We start from the raw sequence: 19,905 nt of genomic DNA, 5'->3' as shown, positions 1-19,905 counted from the left end.
AGTCTGTCGCCACCCTGCCACCCTGCCCACTCTGCTGTTTTGTTTGTTTGGGCTGAGCCATACAGCTTGTGGAATCTTAGTTCCCCAACCAGAGATCGAACCCATGTCCCCTCACCCTGCCTACTCTGAATACTTGAAGCAGCCATTCTTAGTAGCAAACTGAGCCAAAATGACCTAAGGCATCTAAATGGGGAATCGGTAGAGAAAGCATACACCTCAATTCGTTTGGGAATTCTTTATTAGTGTAAACCCAAGGATCACTGATAATTAGCACAATTCAATAAAACAGAAGCAGCAGGTTAAACAAAGTAAAATACATATAAGGTTGTGAGTCTGGTTACCAGCCTAAAAAAGGACCCAGACAGGGATATTTGTTGTAGTTAAGAAATCCCCTTGTGGGTTCCCCTGGTGGCGCAGTGGTTGAGAGTCCGCCTGCCGATGCAGGGGACACGGGTTCGTGCCCCGGTCCGGGAAGATCCCACATGCCGTGGAGCGGCTGGGCCTGTGAGCCATGGCCGCTGAGCCTGCACGCCCGGAGCCTGTGGTCCGCAACAGGAGAGGCCACAACAGTGAGAGGCCCGCGTATCGCAAAAACAAAAAAAAACAAAAAAGAAATCCCCTGTGACCAGGGTACACAACGCAAAGCCACAGGTTTGCAATGTCACACAAGGGCCAAGGAGGACATGAGCTGCCTTTGGTGTGGGACCAAAGGGTCCATGAAAATAGTGAGTGTCTGAAGATTAAAGAAAAATCATGCTAAGGATGGGGAATGGAGGAGGGATGGGGAAGTGCCTGAAGGTCAAAAGCTGAGGCAAGCCCCAGGATGGCACGATTTGGTGACTCATCTCAGGCTGAGCCTGCAACTGGTGGTGCTGAGGCACAGGGTGGTAGTTTGGTGTTTTGGGGAAGGGGTAGCCACTGAAGTATAAAGTCAGTAGCCAGCACCCCAGGGTCCTCAACTGCAGTCAAATTTTATATGGTCAGGCCTTCTAGCAGTATCAGTGGGAGTGTGGTCCACTTCCAGACAGAGACAGACATGCTGGGGAAGAGTGACCGCACACAATGGTCGGCTCCCATGTCTGACTCAGGGTCTGCACAGGGGATCAAGGGCTGCGTTACACACGATGCCTGATGTATGTCCAATGAAAAGGAAGGATCACTCCTTCATTAAAAGCTCTCGCCAGGAATAGTCAATCATCTTAAGATAAAAATAATTGAACACACAATGCATTTGTGTCTTTGTACCTGATATATTACCCATATCTTATTAACAAAAACTACATCTCTCATTATATATTTCTCGGATCTGAAGTCTTTATTCATACTCAGTAATTCATTTAAAGCACAAATCAGTCTTTACTTTCCATATCACTAAGAAATATACCATATTCACTGTTTTTGATGTAAACTTTCCCAGGAAATTTCTCTTGTGCCCATTTAGTTTTATAAGAATATCATCTTGTGCTAATATGTCAACATTCTATTTTATTTTCATTATATTTTTCATAAACCAAGGAAATCATTGTTTTTCTTGAAAAAGTTATGTTTTCTCGTATTAATTCTGTATCAGGATATTTACAGTTAAAGAAAAACTGTTGTAACTGAAGCGTAAAATGGTTAACAATGGCAAATGATACAGTACAGTCCACTTAGAGTTTTCAAAAAATGTGTACCAGATAGACATTTAATAAATAAAACAAGCACTTGGATAAAGTCCTTTGAAAGCAGGCCCAGGGACATCACCTGCATCCTCTGCACAGACTTTGTTAAGAAAAGGCCAGGTCTAAAAATGTACTCTGTCAAGAAACAAGCAACAAATGCATAAATGCATACATAATGGGAGGTATTCTAATACAGGCTGACATGGAGTCCGTTAGGAGTGACTGACGCAAAAGCGTTTGTAGAAGCCTTAATCTAAATCTTTTACTCGGCGACAGATTTCTTCTGTGAAGTCTGAGCATTTTGCATTGCCTCCCAAATCTTTTGTTAAGCTCTGAGAAAAGGAAAAAGCAAAGATAAAAAATGTATCCACACATTAAACCAAAGCAAGGATGTTTTTATTTAAAGCTCTCAGTGAGATACCAGATGAGTGAGTTACCTGACTACTCTTTCATTTAGTTCCTCATTTCAAAGTGAGACCCACTCCACCGCCATCCACCTACCCAAGGACTTAGAAAAGCTAATTCGATAGTGTACACAGAAACACTCTGGAAGAACAAGATGCTCCCACTACAAAGGGAAGCAGGGAGGCTTTCCAAAAATTTTCCCTTTGTCCATACAATAGACCCTAAGGAAGCATTTGATTACGGACACTTAAATGACAGCAAATCTGAAACAAGAGGTTGCATAAATTCCTTGAGGACTTTAAAATTTTTTTTTTAAAGACACATTTTGACCTATTTTTGGAGGCTAAGAAACAAATACTAAGGAAATATTTAAATCACTTAACTCTTAAATTCCCCTCTTTAAGAAAGAAATCCTCCCATATTCTCTGTTTTCTACCAGCTTATACTCTCTTTACTCCCAACTCAATATATTTAATTCTCTTGTCCCATCACATCCTAAACAATTTAAAGGGCCTACTGTGTAATTTAGGCATCTCTCTGCTGGGCTCTATGAGTAGCTTCTCAAACACAGCGTCAGAATAAAAAATATATATAATCACATGCCCTTCAATATGACTATATCAGGCTGTTAAAAACAAGCTTGGGTTTCTTATATTTTGGCCGTAAGAATTTCAAATTATAGAATTTTTTAAAAAGAAGAAGCAAACCTTGAAGATATTATGCTAAGTGAAATAAGCCGGTCACAATGTTACAAACAGTGTATGATTCCACTTACAAGAGGCACCTAGAGTAGTCAAATTCACAGAGACAGAAAGTAGATGGTGGTTGCCAGGGGCTGGGGGAATGGCAGAAACTAGGTAAATTACTGTTTAATTGGGACAGTTTCAGTTTAGGAAAATGAAGAAGTCTGGAGATGGATGGTGGTGAAGGTCGCACAATATGAAAAGTATTAATATTTAATACCAATAGACTGTGTGCCTCAAAAATTATTAAAATGGTCGATTTTATACTATGTATATTTTATCCTTTTTTAAAATGTTAGTTTTTTAAAAAAAGGAAGAGACCTCGGACTAGGGATCAGCCTTTCAGGCCCAGCCTTGTAAAGCCATGACCTCCTCTGTTCTCCTCCCACTTTCAGAATAATTGATCACAACCCTCCTATGAGTCACAACTGCTTATGGAAACAGTGAAGCTTGTTGGGTAAGAGCCAGACTGGGTGTGAACCCCAACTTGGCCAGTTAGGAGCTGTGAGACCTTGGACAAACTTACTTAATCTCTCTGTGCCTCGGTTTCCTCATCTAAAAAATGGGCTTAATTACAGTATCTATGTCACATAGGAGTAGAGATTTGCTGAGATATATATAATGAATATAAAATCACGAAAGTATTCAATTAATATCAGCCATTATTACTTGTACAAAACTTCTACATTACTTTTATATCACAGATGCACGTAGTATAATGTATAGCTCCACGGTATTACAGACACATCTGCATCTGTACCACTGCTAGATTCCAAGCTCCTTGAGGCCTGAGACCACCCCTTATTCCTCATTTTATTATATTCTCCGTACCTTATCACGTACGCAATAGATGTTTGCTGGGAAGAGGAGAAAGCTGCCAAGAAAAATTAATGGACTTGGCCAAGATCCCACAGGTAACAACAGGGTAACTGGGCCTGCACTGCTCTGACGCCCACACCACTGCTCTTTCCACTGCACTCTGGTGCCCCTACCACAGTGCTTCTCAGCCCTTCCCTGATGAAATACGTTTATCCTCTCTTCAGAAAATGCACACAAGTGTGCAGACTGCCCGAGTTCACTCAGGGAGCCCACATTAAGAATGCCCGTTCGACATCCAATCCTTTGGCCCTCTTGAGAAGAACCATCATCGGTCCTTCACGCACATAAAACCCAAGGAGGGGGTTTCCCTGGTGGCGCAGTGGTTGGGAGTCCGCCTGCCAATGCAGGGGACACGGGTTCGTGCCCCGGTCCGGGAAGATCCCACATGCTGTGGAGCGGCTGGGCCCGTGAGCCATGGCCGATGAGCCTGCGCGTCCGGAGCCTGTGCTCCGCAACGGGAGAGGCCACAACAGTGAGAAGCCTGCATACCACAAAAGAAAAACAAACCCAAAGAGGAAATGCATTTTACCCAGCAGAAGTGTGGCAAGATTACCAATACCTTCCCATCCTTAATTGTAGCAAAACATGCTGTCTCAATCTTTGCAGCGTGGTCAAAAAGCCCCATGTGGCGCAGCATCATCACGGCACTGAGCAGGAGGGCCGTGGGGTTGGCCATGTCCTTGCCTGCGATGTCTGGGGCGGTCCCGTGAACCTGCCCGGGTAGGGGGGGAAAAGAGTGCAGTCAGGAGGGAGACAGGAGCAAACAGCCCTCTTCCAGGGAAGCTGGGCTCTTAATCAGCTTTCCTCACCGATGAAAAATAGCTGCTCAGACATATGTCTTAGAAATAAAACCTCAGAAAAATAAAGAGCTAAAGAAATTCTTTTTTAAGTGCAATAATATGGACTAACAATCTTATCCAGTCCAACTTTCAGTAAAATATTTTAACTGAGGAAGGATACATAATAAATAATAAGGATGAAAAAGAAATAAGAGGAAAACGAATGAATAAACCAAGCTTCATTTTCTTCTGGCAATTGGAAAAACTCAAGAGTTAAAATATATTTATGCAGATAAGCCCTCCTGGGTTCTCATGTCATTCTGACTTGAATTCTGCTTCAGGTGTCACCAGGGTCCTTACCGACTCGAAGATTGCAACTCCATTGGCTCCAATGTTGCCACTTGGTGTCACACCAAGACCTCCAATCAGTCCTGCACACAGGTCACTGGGGGCAGAAAAGCATTTCAAAGGATATTTTGAAAAATAAAATGTCTCACCTAGCACCCAGACTTTCATCTTCAAATACCACTCTCCACTAAAAGGAACCTGGGCTACTTAGAGAAATCACTGATTCCAGGACTACAGTTAGGAAAATATAGGATGAGCCTGAAGCACCTTATTGTGCCAGAAAGCAAATGATGGGCCGTGTCAAAAGGGCACAGAGACAGTTCAAAGGGACTCCCACTGGCCAAGTCTGCACAACATATGCATCGATATAAAAGATGATAGTGATGGATATAACCACTAAATAAAATAGAAACCAGGAGTCCAAATTGATATAGGCAAATAAGTAAACAAATAAATAAGAGAGAAGGAAAAGCTTATCCTTACAGTAGAATGCCAACTGATACATGTAGAAGGAATGATGGACTTACAAAAGCACCATTTGACCACCATCATGTGTATGTTTGTAGAGACAAAGAGAGAAAAAAGAAGAAGGAGGAGGAGGATGAAGGGAGGGAAAAGGAGAGAAGAAGAGAGAGAGAGAGAGAGAGAGAGAGAGAGGGAGTAATAAAGTAAGTCTGGTAAAATGTTAACATTTGGTGAATGTGGGTGCTGAGTACACAGGAATTCTTTGTACCATTCTTGCAACTTTTCTGTAAGTCTGAAATTATGCCAAAAGTTACAAAAAATTTATAAAAATGAACACCCACCTACCTAGCTATACATGATAAAACACTGAAATCAATCAATCAACCAACCAATAAAATATCTGTAAAATGGGAAACGGGAACTAATGGTCAGGGAGCAAGAGCCCAGAGCTGATTTGGCAAATGAATGAATAACCCGTCCAGCATATCACCATTGATATCACCACCTGAATTGTCAGAATTCAACTCGCAGCTTGTAACAAATGCTGTATTTTATAATATTTGATTAAAATTTGTAAGCCACAGTTTATTTTATGACATTTATAAATAAACTGTAGGCTAAAAGGTACAGCCAGACTCACCTAAGGATGTCTCCATACAAATTTGGCATAACAAGGACATCAAACTGGGACGGATCCTGGACCATCTACAAAAAATGCATTTGTGCGTTTAGCAATCAAAAACTGTGCACCACACGGACACACTATACACCACAAAAAGTGGCAGGTAAGTGTGAATATATACTTACATTCAAACATACTGTATCAAGGTACATCTCATTAAATTTAATATCTTTACAGTTTTCTGCAACTTCCCTGCATTTTTTCAGAAAAAGCCCATCTGACATTCGCCTGTATTTAATCAAATAAAAATTGTTGAAAGCAAAGACTTGCAGAGAGAAAAAGATCAAATCAGAGAAGTAAAGTAAGTTCAAGAAATTTAAGTTGCAGATATCTGATTTCAATTACAGCTAAATTATTTTTTTTGGCAATCAGTAAAATGCAAATTTCAATGTTTTAGGATACTTCTGGAAGTACAAAAGGATAAAAAATGTAATATAGTTTGATCATAATAAAGAAGACTATATTTTTATAGTGTTATCCAGCAATATCTATTAATAAAACATTAAAATTGCCTTAAAAGGTTAACTTATTCAATTATTTAAATGGTTTTACTATTTTACATGCTCAACACTTTCCTTAGGTTAGGAAACCTGCTTCCTAATACACTGAGTTGGGCTGAGAAGAATTCAAACTGCTAGAGTAATACATCAGATAGTATTAGCACTACGAGAAATATTTTAAGCCCCTGAGCAGGGGGCCATCTCAGAAACATTCCTGCTATTCCCTCCTAACACAGAAACGATTGCCCTTTTGCAGACGGGGCCTTAGCTAACTGCCCACCGCACCTGGGGATCCAGACTCTCCGGCTTCCTTCCCCGATGGTTCTCAGGCCCTCCTTAAACTTCCGGGACCTGAATTCTTGCTCCCTCCAAACCTGCTCCAGTCATCCACCCAATGAAGCACATTAAATAGGATATTCTGACACAAGAGAAATGCCTGACCCTCTGACTGGCTACAAGGCCATTTTCCAGAGCTATCAGGAGTCAATGAGCAAGCTGGAGAGAGGAAAGGAAAGCCCTGTCACTGCTCCTCGCCCACAAAGCCAGACGGAGCGCCACCCACAGGGACTCACATGATGTTGGCTTTGTGCACGGCCGTGACGTTGCTCCGGAGGTTGTTCCGCGCATACTCAAAGGCGAACTCCGCGATGCGCTTGCTCGCCCCCTCAGTAATGAGCTTGATACTCTGCACAACTCCATCCACAATCTGAAACAGAGGAAGTCCTGCCTCGCTGAAAGGGCATGGCAACAACCCGGTCCTGGACTGCTGGCAGTGTGCAGACAACACCATCTGTGGCAGGCTTGCGTGGCACCAGCTGCCAAGGCAAGCATCATGCATATGGTATGTCAGTGAGGTTAATCATGTTCACTCCAGTCCTAGGAGCCAGGTATTATAAGCCTCACGGCACAGATGAGGAAAACCAAGGTGCAGAGGTGGTTACGTATGAAGTTGAGGATTCAAAATTCAAACAGGACAAGTTCCCAAGCCCATACCCTGAAGCACCACAACCCCTCGCCCAGGCATCCATTTGAGTACTGTCAGCCAGAGACCCAGGACAAGACAAACACCCACAACTCCTCACAGAATGCAAGAGAACTGTCTTTGGGAAATATTTTCAACTGGGAATTTGAACAAAGGTCCCAAGTGCACAGAAAGCAACCCAACTAAGAATGAAAAAGTATCCAAATGAACATACCACATGCTCAATTCCACTGTATTCTCCTTCCGTGTTCTCTCGAATGGTGACAATATTTACGTCACTGTAAGGGGTTTTATAGCCTTCGATTGAGACACATGGTCGGACATTTGCATAAAGGTCAAATGTTTTACGCAGCAATAAATTCATGGATGGGTGACCCGCGGCTATGGGGGTTTTTAAAGGGCCTGTAATAAAGAAGAATACCCAGATGACAAGAGGATACAGTCTGGTCTTTTCTTTTCCTTTATAAACACAAGTACATAGTGTTGACACTTGTCCCTCGGCATGGGGGTTTGGGGGGAGGGATTGATCCAGGACCCAGCAACCCAGCAGATACCAAAATCCATGGATGTTCAAGCCCCTTATTATAAAATGACATAGTATTTTCATATAACCTACACACATCCTCCTGTAAACTAAATCATCTCTAGACTACTTATGATACCTAATATAATATAAACACTATGTAAATAGTTGCCAGTGAAAAAATTCAAGTTTTGCTTTTTGGAACTTTGTGGATTTTTTTTTTTTTTTTTTGCTGGTAACACCAGTTTTATTCGTTGGGGTGTCAACTATAGCCTGGCTGGGGGCAGGGCCAGCCCTCACAGGTGGTTGAGCTCCAGCAGGGTCTGGTCGAGGGCCTGGTGAATCTCCACGTTCTCCTCCTTGGTGCTGGCCAAGGTCTCTTCCAGGTCATCAATGGTTTTCTCCAACTTTGCCACCGACCTTTTGGCAAACTCTGCTCGGGTCTCAGCCTCCTTTAGCTTCTCCTCCAGCAGTTTGATCTCCTCTTCATATATATTTATCTTCTTTGGTGGAATACTCCTCCTCTGAGGCCATCAGGGACCTGAGGGCCTGGTCCCTGGTCCGAAGATCCTCCTCCCAGCTCTCCGCCACCTCAGCGGTCTCTTCTGAGTGCTCCAGCTCTCCTTCCAGGATCACTAGCTTCCTGGCCACCTCCTCATATTTGCGGTCTGAATCCTCAGCGATGTGCTTGGCCTCCTTCAGCTGCATCTCCGTCTTTTCCTCATCCTTCATAGCTCGGCTTTCCATAACCTTCATTTCTCTCTCACTCTCATCAGCTGCCTCGTCAGCCTCCTCCGGCTCTTGCAGGGCTGTAGCCAGGCGCTCCTGCGCCTGGTCCACCTCCTCCTCTACCAGCTGAATGCAGTGGTTCAGGGAGGCCACATCTGCCCTGGCACTGGTGGCTCTCTTCTCAGCCTGCTCCAGTTTCTCCTGGGCATCCTTCACTGATTCAGAATACTTTTCCACCTCGTCCTCCGTCCCTTTCAGCTTCTTCTGGAGGGCCTGCTGCACCTCCTCCAGCTGCTTGCTGCGGTCCTCAGCTCAGCGCAGTCGATGGCATTCTCCTTGTCCAGCTTTAGCATCTGCAACTTCTTGATGGCATCCATGGTTGTGGTGGGAGACCAGCTGGCCGGTGGGCAGTGCAGACCGGGCTAACTGGGCTGGCTGCACGGACCGGTGGCACCGGTGGCAGGCAAGGAGGACCAACCGGGACTGGGATGTCCCAGCCCAGAATTTTTTTTTTTAATATTTTCCATACATGATTGCAAATCCACGGATGCACATGTGGGTATGGAGGGCCAACTGTATTTGAAATTCCAATTTTTATTTTTTCCAGTATTCCATCAGAGATGTATTTAGGATCCTTTGTTTGGACGTGAAGTAGCTTTGTGACACATCTAACGTGCATGCTTCATGAATCAAGGGACACTTTTACAACAAAGTAAGCGTCATTTTTTTTTTTTTTTTTTTGCGGTACGCGGGCCTCTCACTGCCGTGGCCTCTCCCGTTTTAGAGCACAGGCTCCGGACGCATAGGCCCAGCGGCCACGGCTCACGGGCCCAGCCGCCCCACGGCACACGGGATCCTCCCAGACTGGGTCACGAACCCGCGTCCCCCGCATCGGCAGGCGCACCCTTAACCACTGCGCCACCAGGGAAGCCTCTACAAGCGTCATTTAAAAGGGCAGACAGGTGCTCTGTTTCTGAGTCAGATGTTCTCTTCATCGTAAATGAGTCCATCTACAGCTGGTCACTCTCAGGCAACATTCAGTGCCTACTCCCTGTGTCATCTACAGACCCTCCTGGGCTACCTTGTAAAATATGTTCTGCCTCTAACTTTACCCTCTCCCTCAGATTCAGATGAAGGAAGAAATTTCCTCAATGAAGCTTTCTGGAATATCAACTGCATCGAGCATCTACTGACTGAGGACCAAGCACGGTATCAGGTCCTTGACATTAGCTAATCCTATGACACCACCTCCCTATGAGGTATCAACTCTATTGCTGTCATTTTTTTTTTTTTTTTTTGGCTGCACTGTGCCAGTCTTCGGGATCTTAGTTCCCTGATCAGGGATCGAGTCCGGGCCCTAGGCAGTGAAAGCACTGAGTCCTAACCACTGGACTGCCAGGGAATTCCCTATTGCTGTCATTTAAAGGTAAAGGGGAAAAAAAGAGTAAGAAATTTGCCCAAGCCTCCCAGCCAGTAAGCAGCAGGGATGAGATTCACAGTGGATCTGTCTGGATTTAAAGCCTATGCTGAATTCCAATCTGTCACATGCTAATATTTTGAATCATGACCTTGAGCATGTATGAATTAAAATAAAAATGTAAAAATTATACAAAAGATAAATCTAGGTAAAGATAAATATAACACCTGGAGCAGAAATCAATAATAAGCATCATAGTCACTTCAGTGCTACCTTTCAAGCCCATCTTGTTCTTATCCATGGACTCTTTGGCTTCTGGAGGGATCATCCACTTTCCTCCCGGTCCTTGAATGGCGGTGACATTCCGCTCCTCCCACTGAATAGGTGCCTAGATGCCACACCACAGAGCACAGTGAACTGGAAAGACCTACATGTGACTGACATTCACACTACATTTATAAACAAACTTCCTCACTTTGGATGCAGCTGGTGAAAACACATACAGTAAAGGCCCAGAAAGTTCCTGGCATGTAAGAAGAGATGTCATTCCCTAGCATGTCCAGATGGATTCTCCACATTACCCTTGTCCAGTCATCACTCCTAGCTGCCACTTGCCTACTTCTTTTTTTCACAATCACTGTTAACGTGGCTATAATTATAATATCATAAGGAGCAGAGAAACATGATTCACAGAAATATCACATAGTACTGATACATGGATGAATCTTGAAAGTATCATGCTAAGAGCCAATCACAAAAACCATGTAATTTTTTTTGAAGTTTTGAATTTTATTTACTTTTTTATACAGCAGTTTCTTATTAGTTATCTATTTTATACATATTAGTATATATATGTCAATCCCAATCTCCCAATTCATCACACAAAAACCATGTAATTTTAAGACTCTATTTATATGAAATGTCCAGAATTGGCAAATCTACAGAGAGAGAAAGTAGATTAGTGGTCGCCTAGGGCTGGTGATGGGAGGGGGCAGGGTGGGAGAGATAAGGGTGATGGGGAGTGACTGCTGATGAATATGGGGTTTCTTTCTGGGTGACGAAATGCTCTAAAATTAGACTATGGTGATGGTTGCACAACTCCATGAATGAACTGTGTACTTTACATGATGAATTGAACGATACATGAATTAAATCTCAATAAAGCTGTTAAGAAAAAAAAAGACATATTATATAACCTATGAAAGAAGTTTTAAGGAATAAACCAGCGTTATCCTTTCTCTTCACCCACACCCTTCAGTGTGTATACACACATCTGACAGCCAACTGGGCACGCACTAGGAATAGGAACACAGAGCAAGACTTGTGCTCCTTGTTCACACGGAGCTTACAGCTGAGAGCCATCCTATTTCAGTTCCCTTAGGGAATGCTATTGTATAAGCATCATTTCCTCTGTAGGAGTTTTAATTAAAAACTCATATAGAAAAACAATGTATGTTTAGTATAAATAAATTGAATTCCTTGACTTATAGCTGTTGGTATCATAACAACCCTGATTTAATCTTACACATTATTTCGCCTAGCAGCTATAAATAGCAAGAATAAAGCATCAGGTCAAACAAAGTCCAAGTTTCCTAAATTCTCTAGATTTTTAAATATCTACCTGCATTGAAGGCTAGGCTGTTGGATAATAATACCTCATACTTGATATTTCCACACCAGGGGAAAAAAAAAAAGAATCTTTCAAAATGCCCTATATAGTTTTCTGAAGTATCAATTCTATTCTCTTTTTTATGGCAGGAAGGAAAAATGAGATAGACAGGTGACTTGGAGGGGCTTAAAGACTTTAAACCCAGGCAGTGTTCAAAAGTCCACAAAAATTACAGTACTACTTGGATTACTTTATATATAACTGATGCCAGTGCAGTAGCTTAAACTATTGACAATGACGGCAGCAAACAACACTCTTAAAGTCAGAATCTGTGAAATTTAACAGACCTCACCAAGTTCATACAAACGTGAACAATTCATCCTAAGAGTTCACTGTCTCCAACTGGCTAAGAAAACTTTTCTACAAATTATTATCAAAAGTATTTTTTAAGCCCACTTACTTTGGCAGCATCAAAAATCTTCATAACTGCGGCTGAAATTTCTGGGCCAATTCCATCCCCTGGAATTAAAGTTACCGTCTTAACCTGAATATAAGAAATCATCAAAGAAGACAGTCAGAATTGATTTTTGAAGGTTTAAAAAGGAACATCATTGACAAAGAAATCCAGTTTATGGGTTTTCTTAACTCATAAGAAATGCCTTTAAGAAAACAGACCTACCTTCCAACGGCTTAACAAAGTGGAGTCAAGAATCAAGAGACTCCACAACTCTACTCCCTATAGCTGAGCCCAGAGGTTTTAAAAAGAACTTAAGTGATGCTCTCCAGATAAAACAAAAATAAACTACCTGGTAAACTTCCCAATTGATGTTTCATTTCAGACAAACTACAAGGAGACCAATTAATTCAAGTCTGTAAAACCAAGGAGAGCAAAACATTTCAACAATGTTCTCTCAGTAAAATTTAGAGGGCTTCCCAGGAAGGCAAGGGCTTTCCTCTCCACCGGGAGCCTAGGAAGTTCGGTTTCTCATGCAACTCGTGCAGTCTTACGAAACACTCCCAGACACTTCCAGAGTACCACTGAGGCCTGTTTTGGCACTCGGAAAATCAGACTTCACATCAAGAGAGGGTCTCCATTTTCCTGATTTCCTTTATAAAGTTGGCTCCTAATGACAAAAGTAATCCAAATGAGCTCAGCAAAGTTTACTTGGAACCAACAAGAATAGGGTATGTGATCATACCTGCAATGTCTGAATTACACTTAGAATGACAAGTGTATTTGTAATGTAACAGCAACGATTTAGTTCAAAGGCTTCAAACAAAATACAGCCAGCATTTCAAACACAGAAAAAAAATGTGTAAAGGGAAATGATGAGAGGATTTAAATGAGGATTACCATTTGGAAACTATATATGTCATTATTTGGGTATTTCCCCTACCTAGAAGTTAGGTTCAGACAACAGTCCCTGGCCTTTTTCAGTGCCAGCTGCCTGTGCTACATTTTTAAAAAATCACTGATTTACATTTCCCTGGTCTTTTACCTTCCAGTGATGCTCCCAAAGCAGGTGGACTAATTATTTCTGAATTTTTCTGTACAACTGAAGAAATCTTTTTTAAAAATTAGTTTCTTTTATTTCTTTCAAATATAACCCCCTCCCCACCAGGCCAATATATATTTTTTAATGGACAGCCTGGAAATTAAATAACAGCAGAGAGCAATGATCATCTCATCAGCTTTCAGAATGCATTTGAAATGCTAGCTAGCTAAATGCTAGCTTAGCTAAAGCGCAAGCCTCATTCTGCATCTTTTGCAGCAAAAGCAGAGCCAAAAGAACCCCTTTGGCTTCTTCTTCCTGTTCTCCCAACATGTAATAACAAACGTCATCAGGCCACCAGAAAAAACTATTTTACTTCCACAGTTCAGAAAGTAAATGAAAAAAGATATACTATGGTCTTATAAATCCCTCACAGGGTAAGATGTTATACGGGAGTATAGGAATTATGAAATCCAAATCAGATTCTGTAAGAAGGAGGCAAAATAAAAACATACAGGAAGTCACTGACCCACAGTCTTAGAATGCTCTAAAAATGTGGTATCAGCTTTTAAAGCACAGAACTCTAACGCTGGGAATTCTAAAAGCAGCAGATTTAATGAGAAATAGATGATCCGCTAACACGAGAGCCTATGAAGACTACGTAAGCAAAGTATCGATGCATCTAAGCCTACAGGGCTTATAGATGTTTGAGGCATTCCTGATTGGCGATCAATCTACTGTTTTCAGGGAAGCTCACAAAATAAAAATGCAAAGCAGGTTTTGAAGCTTCTCAACAATTTTGTCTCAACCTGCACTAGTTTGGAAAAAAACTGTCTTATCCAAATGAGGTTGTGAAATAAAGTAACAGGCTCAAGGGTAGTTGCTCTCTTTAGATAATATCTGTTTTTTTATAATCTATTTTATAACTATTTTTAACAAGCCTCCTTCAAGATATTAATGTGATAGGCTTACAGCACCAGCTATAATACAATTTTTTTTAATGTGCAAGTGACCTAATAGATTTATGCATGTTCACCAATAATTTAAATATACAATATAAGTATGGCCAATTTTCCCTAATTTTAAATAAGTGAAGATTAAATGCTACATAACGTGTCTAAGCATCTTTCTTGAGAAACTTCTAAAAGGAAAAAATAAAAGACGTAATTATACTCACACCACCAGCAAAACCTCTGGTCACCTGTTTTTGGTTGTGGAATGCCCCCAGCAGCCGAGAGACCTACATTTAATATCAACAAAGAAATGTTACATACAGAATTAAACCACATATAGTTAAAAGGTAGAGATGGAACCATCTCTGCAGCTGATAATGCTGCAACTTTGCACAGATATATTCAGGAATTTCCGAGGATTATTTTTCTCATGTATTAGCTCAATGTAGCAAGCTCTTTTGGATTTGAAAACTGAAATATTCAGTTTACCTTTACTTTGAGAATGTAAGTACGATATATGTACTTTTAAAGTCAATTTTATGAAAAGTTGTCAAAAGACATTGAAGCTAGAATGAAACTCTACTTTCTTAGCTCAAACACTGGATTTTTCTCAGATGATCTGGATGGTTTAATGTCAACATTCTTGACCACTGGGTCAATTTGGGGGTAACACACACTCTAAGAAAACTATCACTAATTTTAAGAGCCAGCAGGGTCCTTATAAATCCCAGAGCCCAACTTACTCATTATACAGTGGAGACAGTGGGTCCAAAGAGTAGGGATTTGCCTAAGGTCACAGAGTGACCACAAAGAGACCACAATCTGGGTCTCCTGACTCTTAGTTCAGGGCTCCTCCAATTATACATTATGCCTGTTCTTCTCCCATGAATATTAAGAAATTACACGGTATAATAAAAATCTAACAAAATTTATTTAATACTATTTTGACACCTGTGTCATACAGAGTGAAGATTTTAAATAAATTATCTACTTCTTCTGATAATATAAGTGACATGGTCATTATTGTTAATTGCTGGGAGAGGGGAAAGATACAGAAAAATAAAAGGAATGTGACCTACTAATCCCACTACCCCAAGACGTTACCACCGGTACATTTTTTTTCCGCTTAACACTATGACACACCAGAAATATAAATTTTGAAAGGTTATTTTGAACTTTAATAATTCAGTCCTTGAAAACTGGTACAAAGTCATATTACATTATAATAAACAGAATATAATCAAAGAAATTGGGTACAGAAACCAAAGGTATTAAAATTCATTAAAAGTTTTAGTGACTTTCCTGGTGGTGCAGTGGATAAGAATCCACCTGCCAATGCAGGGGACACAGGTCCGATCCTTGGTCCGGAAAGATCCCACAGGCTGCTGAGCAACTAAGCACATGTACCACAACTACTGAGCCTGCACTCTAGCCTGCGTGCCACAACTACTGAAGCCCGCACACCTAGAGAGAAGCCCACCGTAATGAGAAGCCCGCGCACTGCAACTAAGCCCCACTCGCCGCAACTAGAGAAAGCCCGCACGCAGCAATGAAGACCCAACACAACCAAAAATAAATAAAATTATTTAATAAATAAATAATAATTCATTAAAAATTCTAAATGTTAACTTTTTTTCATGCTAGATACATGAGCAAAGATACATTTGTTATATCCTTAGTCTTCCTTTTGGGGGACCGTTCTTGTAAGTCCTGAACCTTTGCTGTAATATCAGCACCCACTAAAGAGACACTAACCAAGAGCCAAGGAGCTGTGAACGAATTGTATCCTCTAACCTGGCATCTACAGTCATCTCTCTGGACTGACAATAAAAGACAGTGTGAGATCCAAAAGAATATGCTATGCCAAAACCACTGGCCAAACACTTAATCCTAGGACATGATTCATCCACCAGCAAATGGGCTATTGGAAGGGAGACCATTTAAAGGCTATGTTATAAAATTTGCATGAGTCCTTCTCCCCACTCCCCAGAAAGAAAGAAAAAACATTCACTCAAAACAGGCCCATGGGCTTCCCTGGTGGCGCAGTGATTGAGAGTCCGCCTGCCGATGCAGGGGACACGGGTTCGTGACCCGGTCCGGGAAGATCCCACATGCCGCAGAGATGCTGGGCTCGTGAGCCATGGCCGCTGGGCCTGCGCGTCCGGAGCCTGTGCTCCGCAACGGGAGAGGCCACAACAGTGAGAGGCCCACGTACCGCAAAAAAAAAAAACAAAAGAAAAACACAGGCCCATGTCAGGACTTCCCTGGTGGTCCAGTGAGTAACACTCCACGCTCCCAATGCAAGGGGCCTGGGTTTGATCCCTGGTCAGGAACTAGATAACGCATGCATGCCACAACTAAGAGTCTGCATGCCACAACTAAGAAGTCCACGTGCCTGAACGAAGATCCCGTGTGCTGCAACTAAGACCTGGTGCAGCCAAAATAAATAAATTAATTAAAAAAAAAAACAGGCCTATGTCGAGATTGGGACTGACATATATACACTACTATATATAAAATAGATAAATAAGAACCTGCTGTATAGCACAGGAAACCTTACTCAATACTCTGTAATGGCCTACATGGGAAAAGAATCTAAAACAAAAAGGGGGGGCTATATGTATATGTATAACTGATTCACTTTGCTGTACACCTGAAACTAACACAACACTGTAAATCAACTACATTCCAATAAAAAAAAAAAAACGGCCCATGTCTTTGTGATAAAAGACCCAACCAAAATAACTGATTTAAAATGTAAATCCATGAGGCAAAGATTTTCATGTTTTGTTCACTGTTCTATCTCTAGTACCTAGAACAGTGCCTAGCTCACAGTAGGTGCTCAGAATACTTTTGGAAAAACTGAGGCCAGCCTCAAGCATCTCTCTATTTGATGAGTTCCCACTCCAGCAAATGGCTTTAATACTTGCAATGATTTTCTCTAACAACCAGTCTTCTTCATCTTTGTCATCTCTCCTTCGTGATCTTAGAATAAGGTAGTATTGCATCTAAATCATTAGAATGACCCGGAGCTTTTAAGACAAGATTTTTTAAAGCACAGGCTGACTTCTACTTTATAGTATACTTGTACATATACTACATCATTTTATTTTAATAAAACCTGGAGAGACTGTATTAGTAGCCCTTTTCAGATAAGGAGACTAAGGCCAGGCTCACAGAATATGGACTGAACTTCTGACTTCCTGGACATCTTCATCCATAGCACCTCATTTCCTTTTTTACCTTCATCCTCCAACTTAAAAACATGTAAATACAGTGTAGAATGTATGGCAGGTACTCACTCAATAAAAGCTTCCTGATGGGGGAACTGCCTCGTTATAATTATAGTATTTTAGAGCCAGAAAGGCCTTTAGAAACTCACTATTTTTTCTAAATAAAGCTTTTTTAGAAAAAAATAAATTTAAGCTGCAGATCTCTTTTTTTCAAATAAAACCTTAAATGGAACGCTAATAGAGGATTGTTCTGATTGAAACTCACATCCAGCTCAGCTTTCTCATAATTCTGGGACATCAGCTTCCGAGACACAGTCTATCCCAGTCCCTAAAGGGAGAAACTGGCCCACAGAGGTCAAATGACTGCCAAAGGTCACACGGGGAGTCCATTCCATGTCAGAGGAGAACCTCATCCTCTGACACTTTCTGAATTCCTACTATGTGACTTTTTTCTTGTAGACCACGCTAAAGGCAAAAGAAATTTACTAGCTGTTTTATTTAGTCCCTCATTCTGAAGCTTAATGTACCTACCAAAGATGACTAGATGTTAAGTGTAAGCTCAGTGGTTAAAGGATTGACTTCTGTTAGACAATGACACAGAAGTTGCTTTACCTTCAGGAGCCAATGTGAAATAAATTACCATCATACACAAATCCAGGTCTGAAGAGGGTAACAAAGCAGAACCCAGTTACTAAATAAAACCTAGCTACTGATGCCCAATTGTCTGCTTGAAGACTGTAAGATAAGTATATTGACAGCTAGGAAAGCTTCAGGTTTTTGTGTTCCTTCTGCATGTATTAGGTGCTCTCACATTAATTTTTTCAATCCTCAAACAACTCTGTGAAGCAAGTACAAATATTTTACAGGCTTATTAAGGCTCAGAGATGTTAAGTAATTTGCTCAGGGTCACGCAGCCAATCAATGGTACTAACAATACTTAAACCTAAGACTCCTAAACTCCAGTGTAGACTGCTTTTCACTAAATAACAGTGCATGCGGACCTCGCTTTAAACTTAAAACAAAGGAGAAATGCAGTATCAAATTTTATAGAAAAAAATTAAATTGCTTATGGTAGGTTTCTAGGGGATCATTCTTAAGAGCAACAGGAGACCTGAGGGCCCATTTTTCCCTCTGCCTATAATTCGTTGTGTGACCTTGGCCACAGAGTAGGCAGAATGGGACTTAGAACTGGGAATCCCGAGACATCTGGGTTCCTCTTCCAGTTCTGACACGGACTTTCTGTGTGATCTTGAGCAATTACGTTTTCAGGCACAGTTAGTTCCACTGAGGAACCAAAGAATTGCAGAGATGGTCGGAAACCCTATCCAGCTGCGGCAGGCATCTGAGCTGTCAAGGTGAGAACGCAGGATGCTCACAAATAAAAGGTGAAAGAAAGGTGTTGCTGGTCTCCCTCTCTCAGTCTCCCAGTGTTCAGATAGCAATTCCAAGGTGCAAGGTACTCTGTGTCCTTTGAAGGGGAAATAGCTATACGATCAGATTGGTAAGAGCTCTAAGGAAGAAAAAGTCTGGCAGGAAAATGACTTCGGGATTCCCTCACCTGGGAGGTTACCCGGCCCGGGCCGGAGCAGACACCTGGGGGAGGCCTGGGCCGTGCTGGAGGGGACTCTCCGCGCGATCAGCAGGCTGCAGGGCCGCAGCCTCGGAAACCGCCGGAATGGCGGAGCCAGGGCGGCGGCTCCGGTGACCTTCCCGGGCTGCGCGCGCGGCCTGGGCTCCGGACGGGGCAGATGCCGGAGGTGGAACCGGGATGCTGCCCGGGGCAGGAACTGCGCCCCCTGCCTTGACCTTGATGCTGTCCCCGCCCCAGGCGCTACCTTCCGAGAGCGAGGCTGCCTACACACCGCACGCGGGCCACGGAGCGAGGGGCACAGGCGGCCAGGACAGGCTTTCTAACTGTCCCCAGCCGGCCGCGCGCCGCCGCCTCCCCATCGGGGGCCGCGCGCCTGCCCCCGCCCAGCACGCGACCCGCCCGCCAGTCACAAACCGGCCTGCCAGGCGCTCACCTTGGATATCCACGCGGGCCCGGCCATCGTTTCCACTCTCACCACGGCGACAGCGGCGGCAGTACTGCGCAGCCGCGCAGCCCGGCAGCCCGCGCCGGGAGCCCGCCCCTGGAAGCCCCGCCCCCTGGAAGCCCCGCCCCCACGGACCCGCCTAGGGGATTCTCCGAGCACGCTCCTGGTCCCGGTCCTGGACAACCTGGCTCCGCTGGCCAATCGCCGGGCTAGTCTCGCGGCGACGTGCGGAGCAGCGACCCGGAAGCTGCAGTCAGTGATCTCCGGTAAGAGTCCTTCCTCTCCTCATTCATTCATAGATTCACTGTTCAGATGGGATGTTTGTTCCGCGCCTGCTAGATGCCAGTCACCCTTCTAGATTTGGGGGATTTAGTTTCTCTTACGGAGTTTACAGCCTCAGAGAGGGAGAAAGGTCATTTACTCGTTCCACAAATATTTATTTTTAGCTCTATTGAGCTGTAACTTATA

General features: G+C 42.8%; 1 protein-coding gene and 1 pseudogene across 1 annotated transcript; both read right to left on the bottom strand.

Moving 5' to 3' along the window:
* Window positions 1–220: 220 nt before the first annotated feature.
* Window positions 221–19,506, bottom strand: IDH3A (isocitrate dehydrogenase (NAD(+)) 3 catalytic subunit alpha). Its single transcript, XM_060005536.1, has 11 exons — window positions 19,426–19,506; window positions 14,393–14,455; window positions 12,183–12,266; window positions 10,387–10,501; window positions 7,659–7,846; window positions 7,035–7,168; window positions 6,088–6,190; window positions 5,921–5,985; window positions 4,828–4,912; window positions 4,248–4,400; window positions 221–1,993 (listed from the first exon to the last, which is right to left on the bottom strand). The coding sequence occupies exons 1-11, from the start codon at window positions 19,450–19,452 to the stop codon at window positions 1,910–1,912; spliced, it is 1,101 nt and encodes a 366-aa protein (XP_059861519.1). The 5' UTR covers window positions 19,453–19,506; the 3' UTR covers window positions 221–1,909.
* LOC132419779 (tropomyosin beta chain pseudogene) lies at window positions 8,174–9,791 on the bottom strand (annotated as a pseudogene).
* Window positions 19,507–19,905: the final 399 nt, after the last annotated feature.

The sequence above is a fragment of the Delphinus delphis genome, chromosome 2, assembly GCF_949987515.2.
Source record: "Delphinus delphis chromosome 2, mDelDel1.2, whole genome shotgun sequence".
Classification (NCBI taxonomy): domain Eukaryota; kingdom Metazoa; phylum Chordata; class Mammalia; order Artiodactyla; family Delphinidae; genus Delphinus; species Delphinus delphis.
This window is presented reverse-complemented; position numbering and strand designations above follow the sequence as displayed.

What these genes read in the sequence shown, in the direction of transcription:
- IDH3A (XM_060005536.1), bottom strand. Translation starts at nt 19,452, where the DNA reads ATGGCCGGGCCCGCGTGGATATCCAAG. An exon ending in CCAGAGGTTTTGCTGGTGGT is followed by an intron (nt 12,267 to 14,392) that starts GTGAGTATAATT and finishes TCTTATATTCAG; the next exon opens with GTTAAGACGGTAACTTTAAT. An exon ending in ACAGTGGAATTGAGCATGTG is followed by an intron (nt 7,169 to 7,658) that starts GTATGTTCATTT and finishes CCTCTGTTTCAG; the next exon opens with ATTGTGGATGGAGTTGTGCA.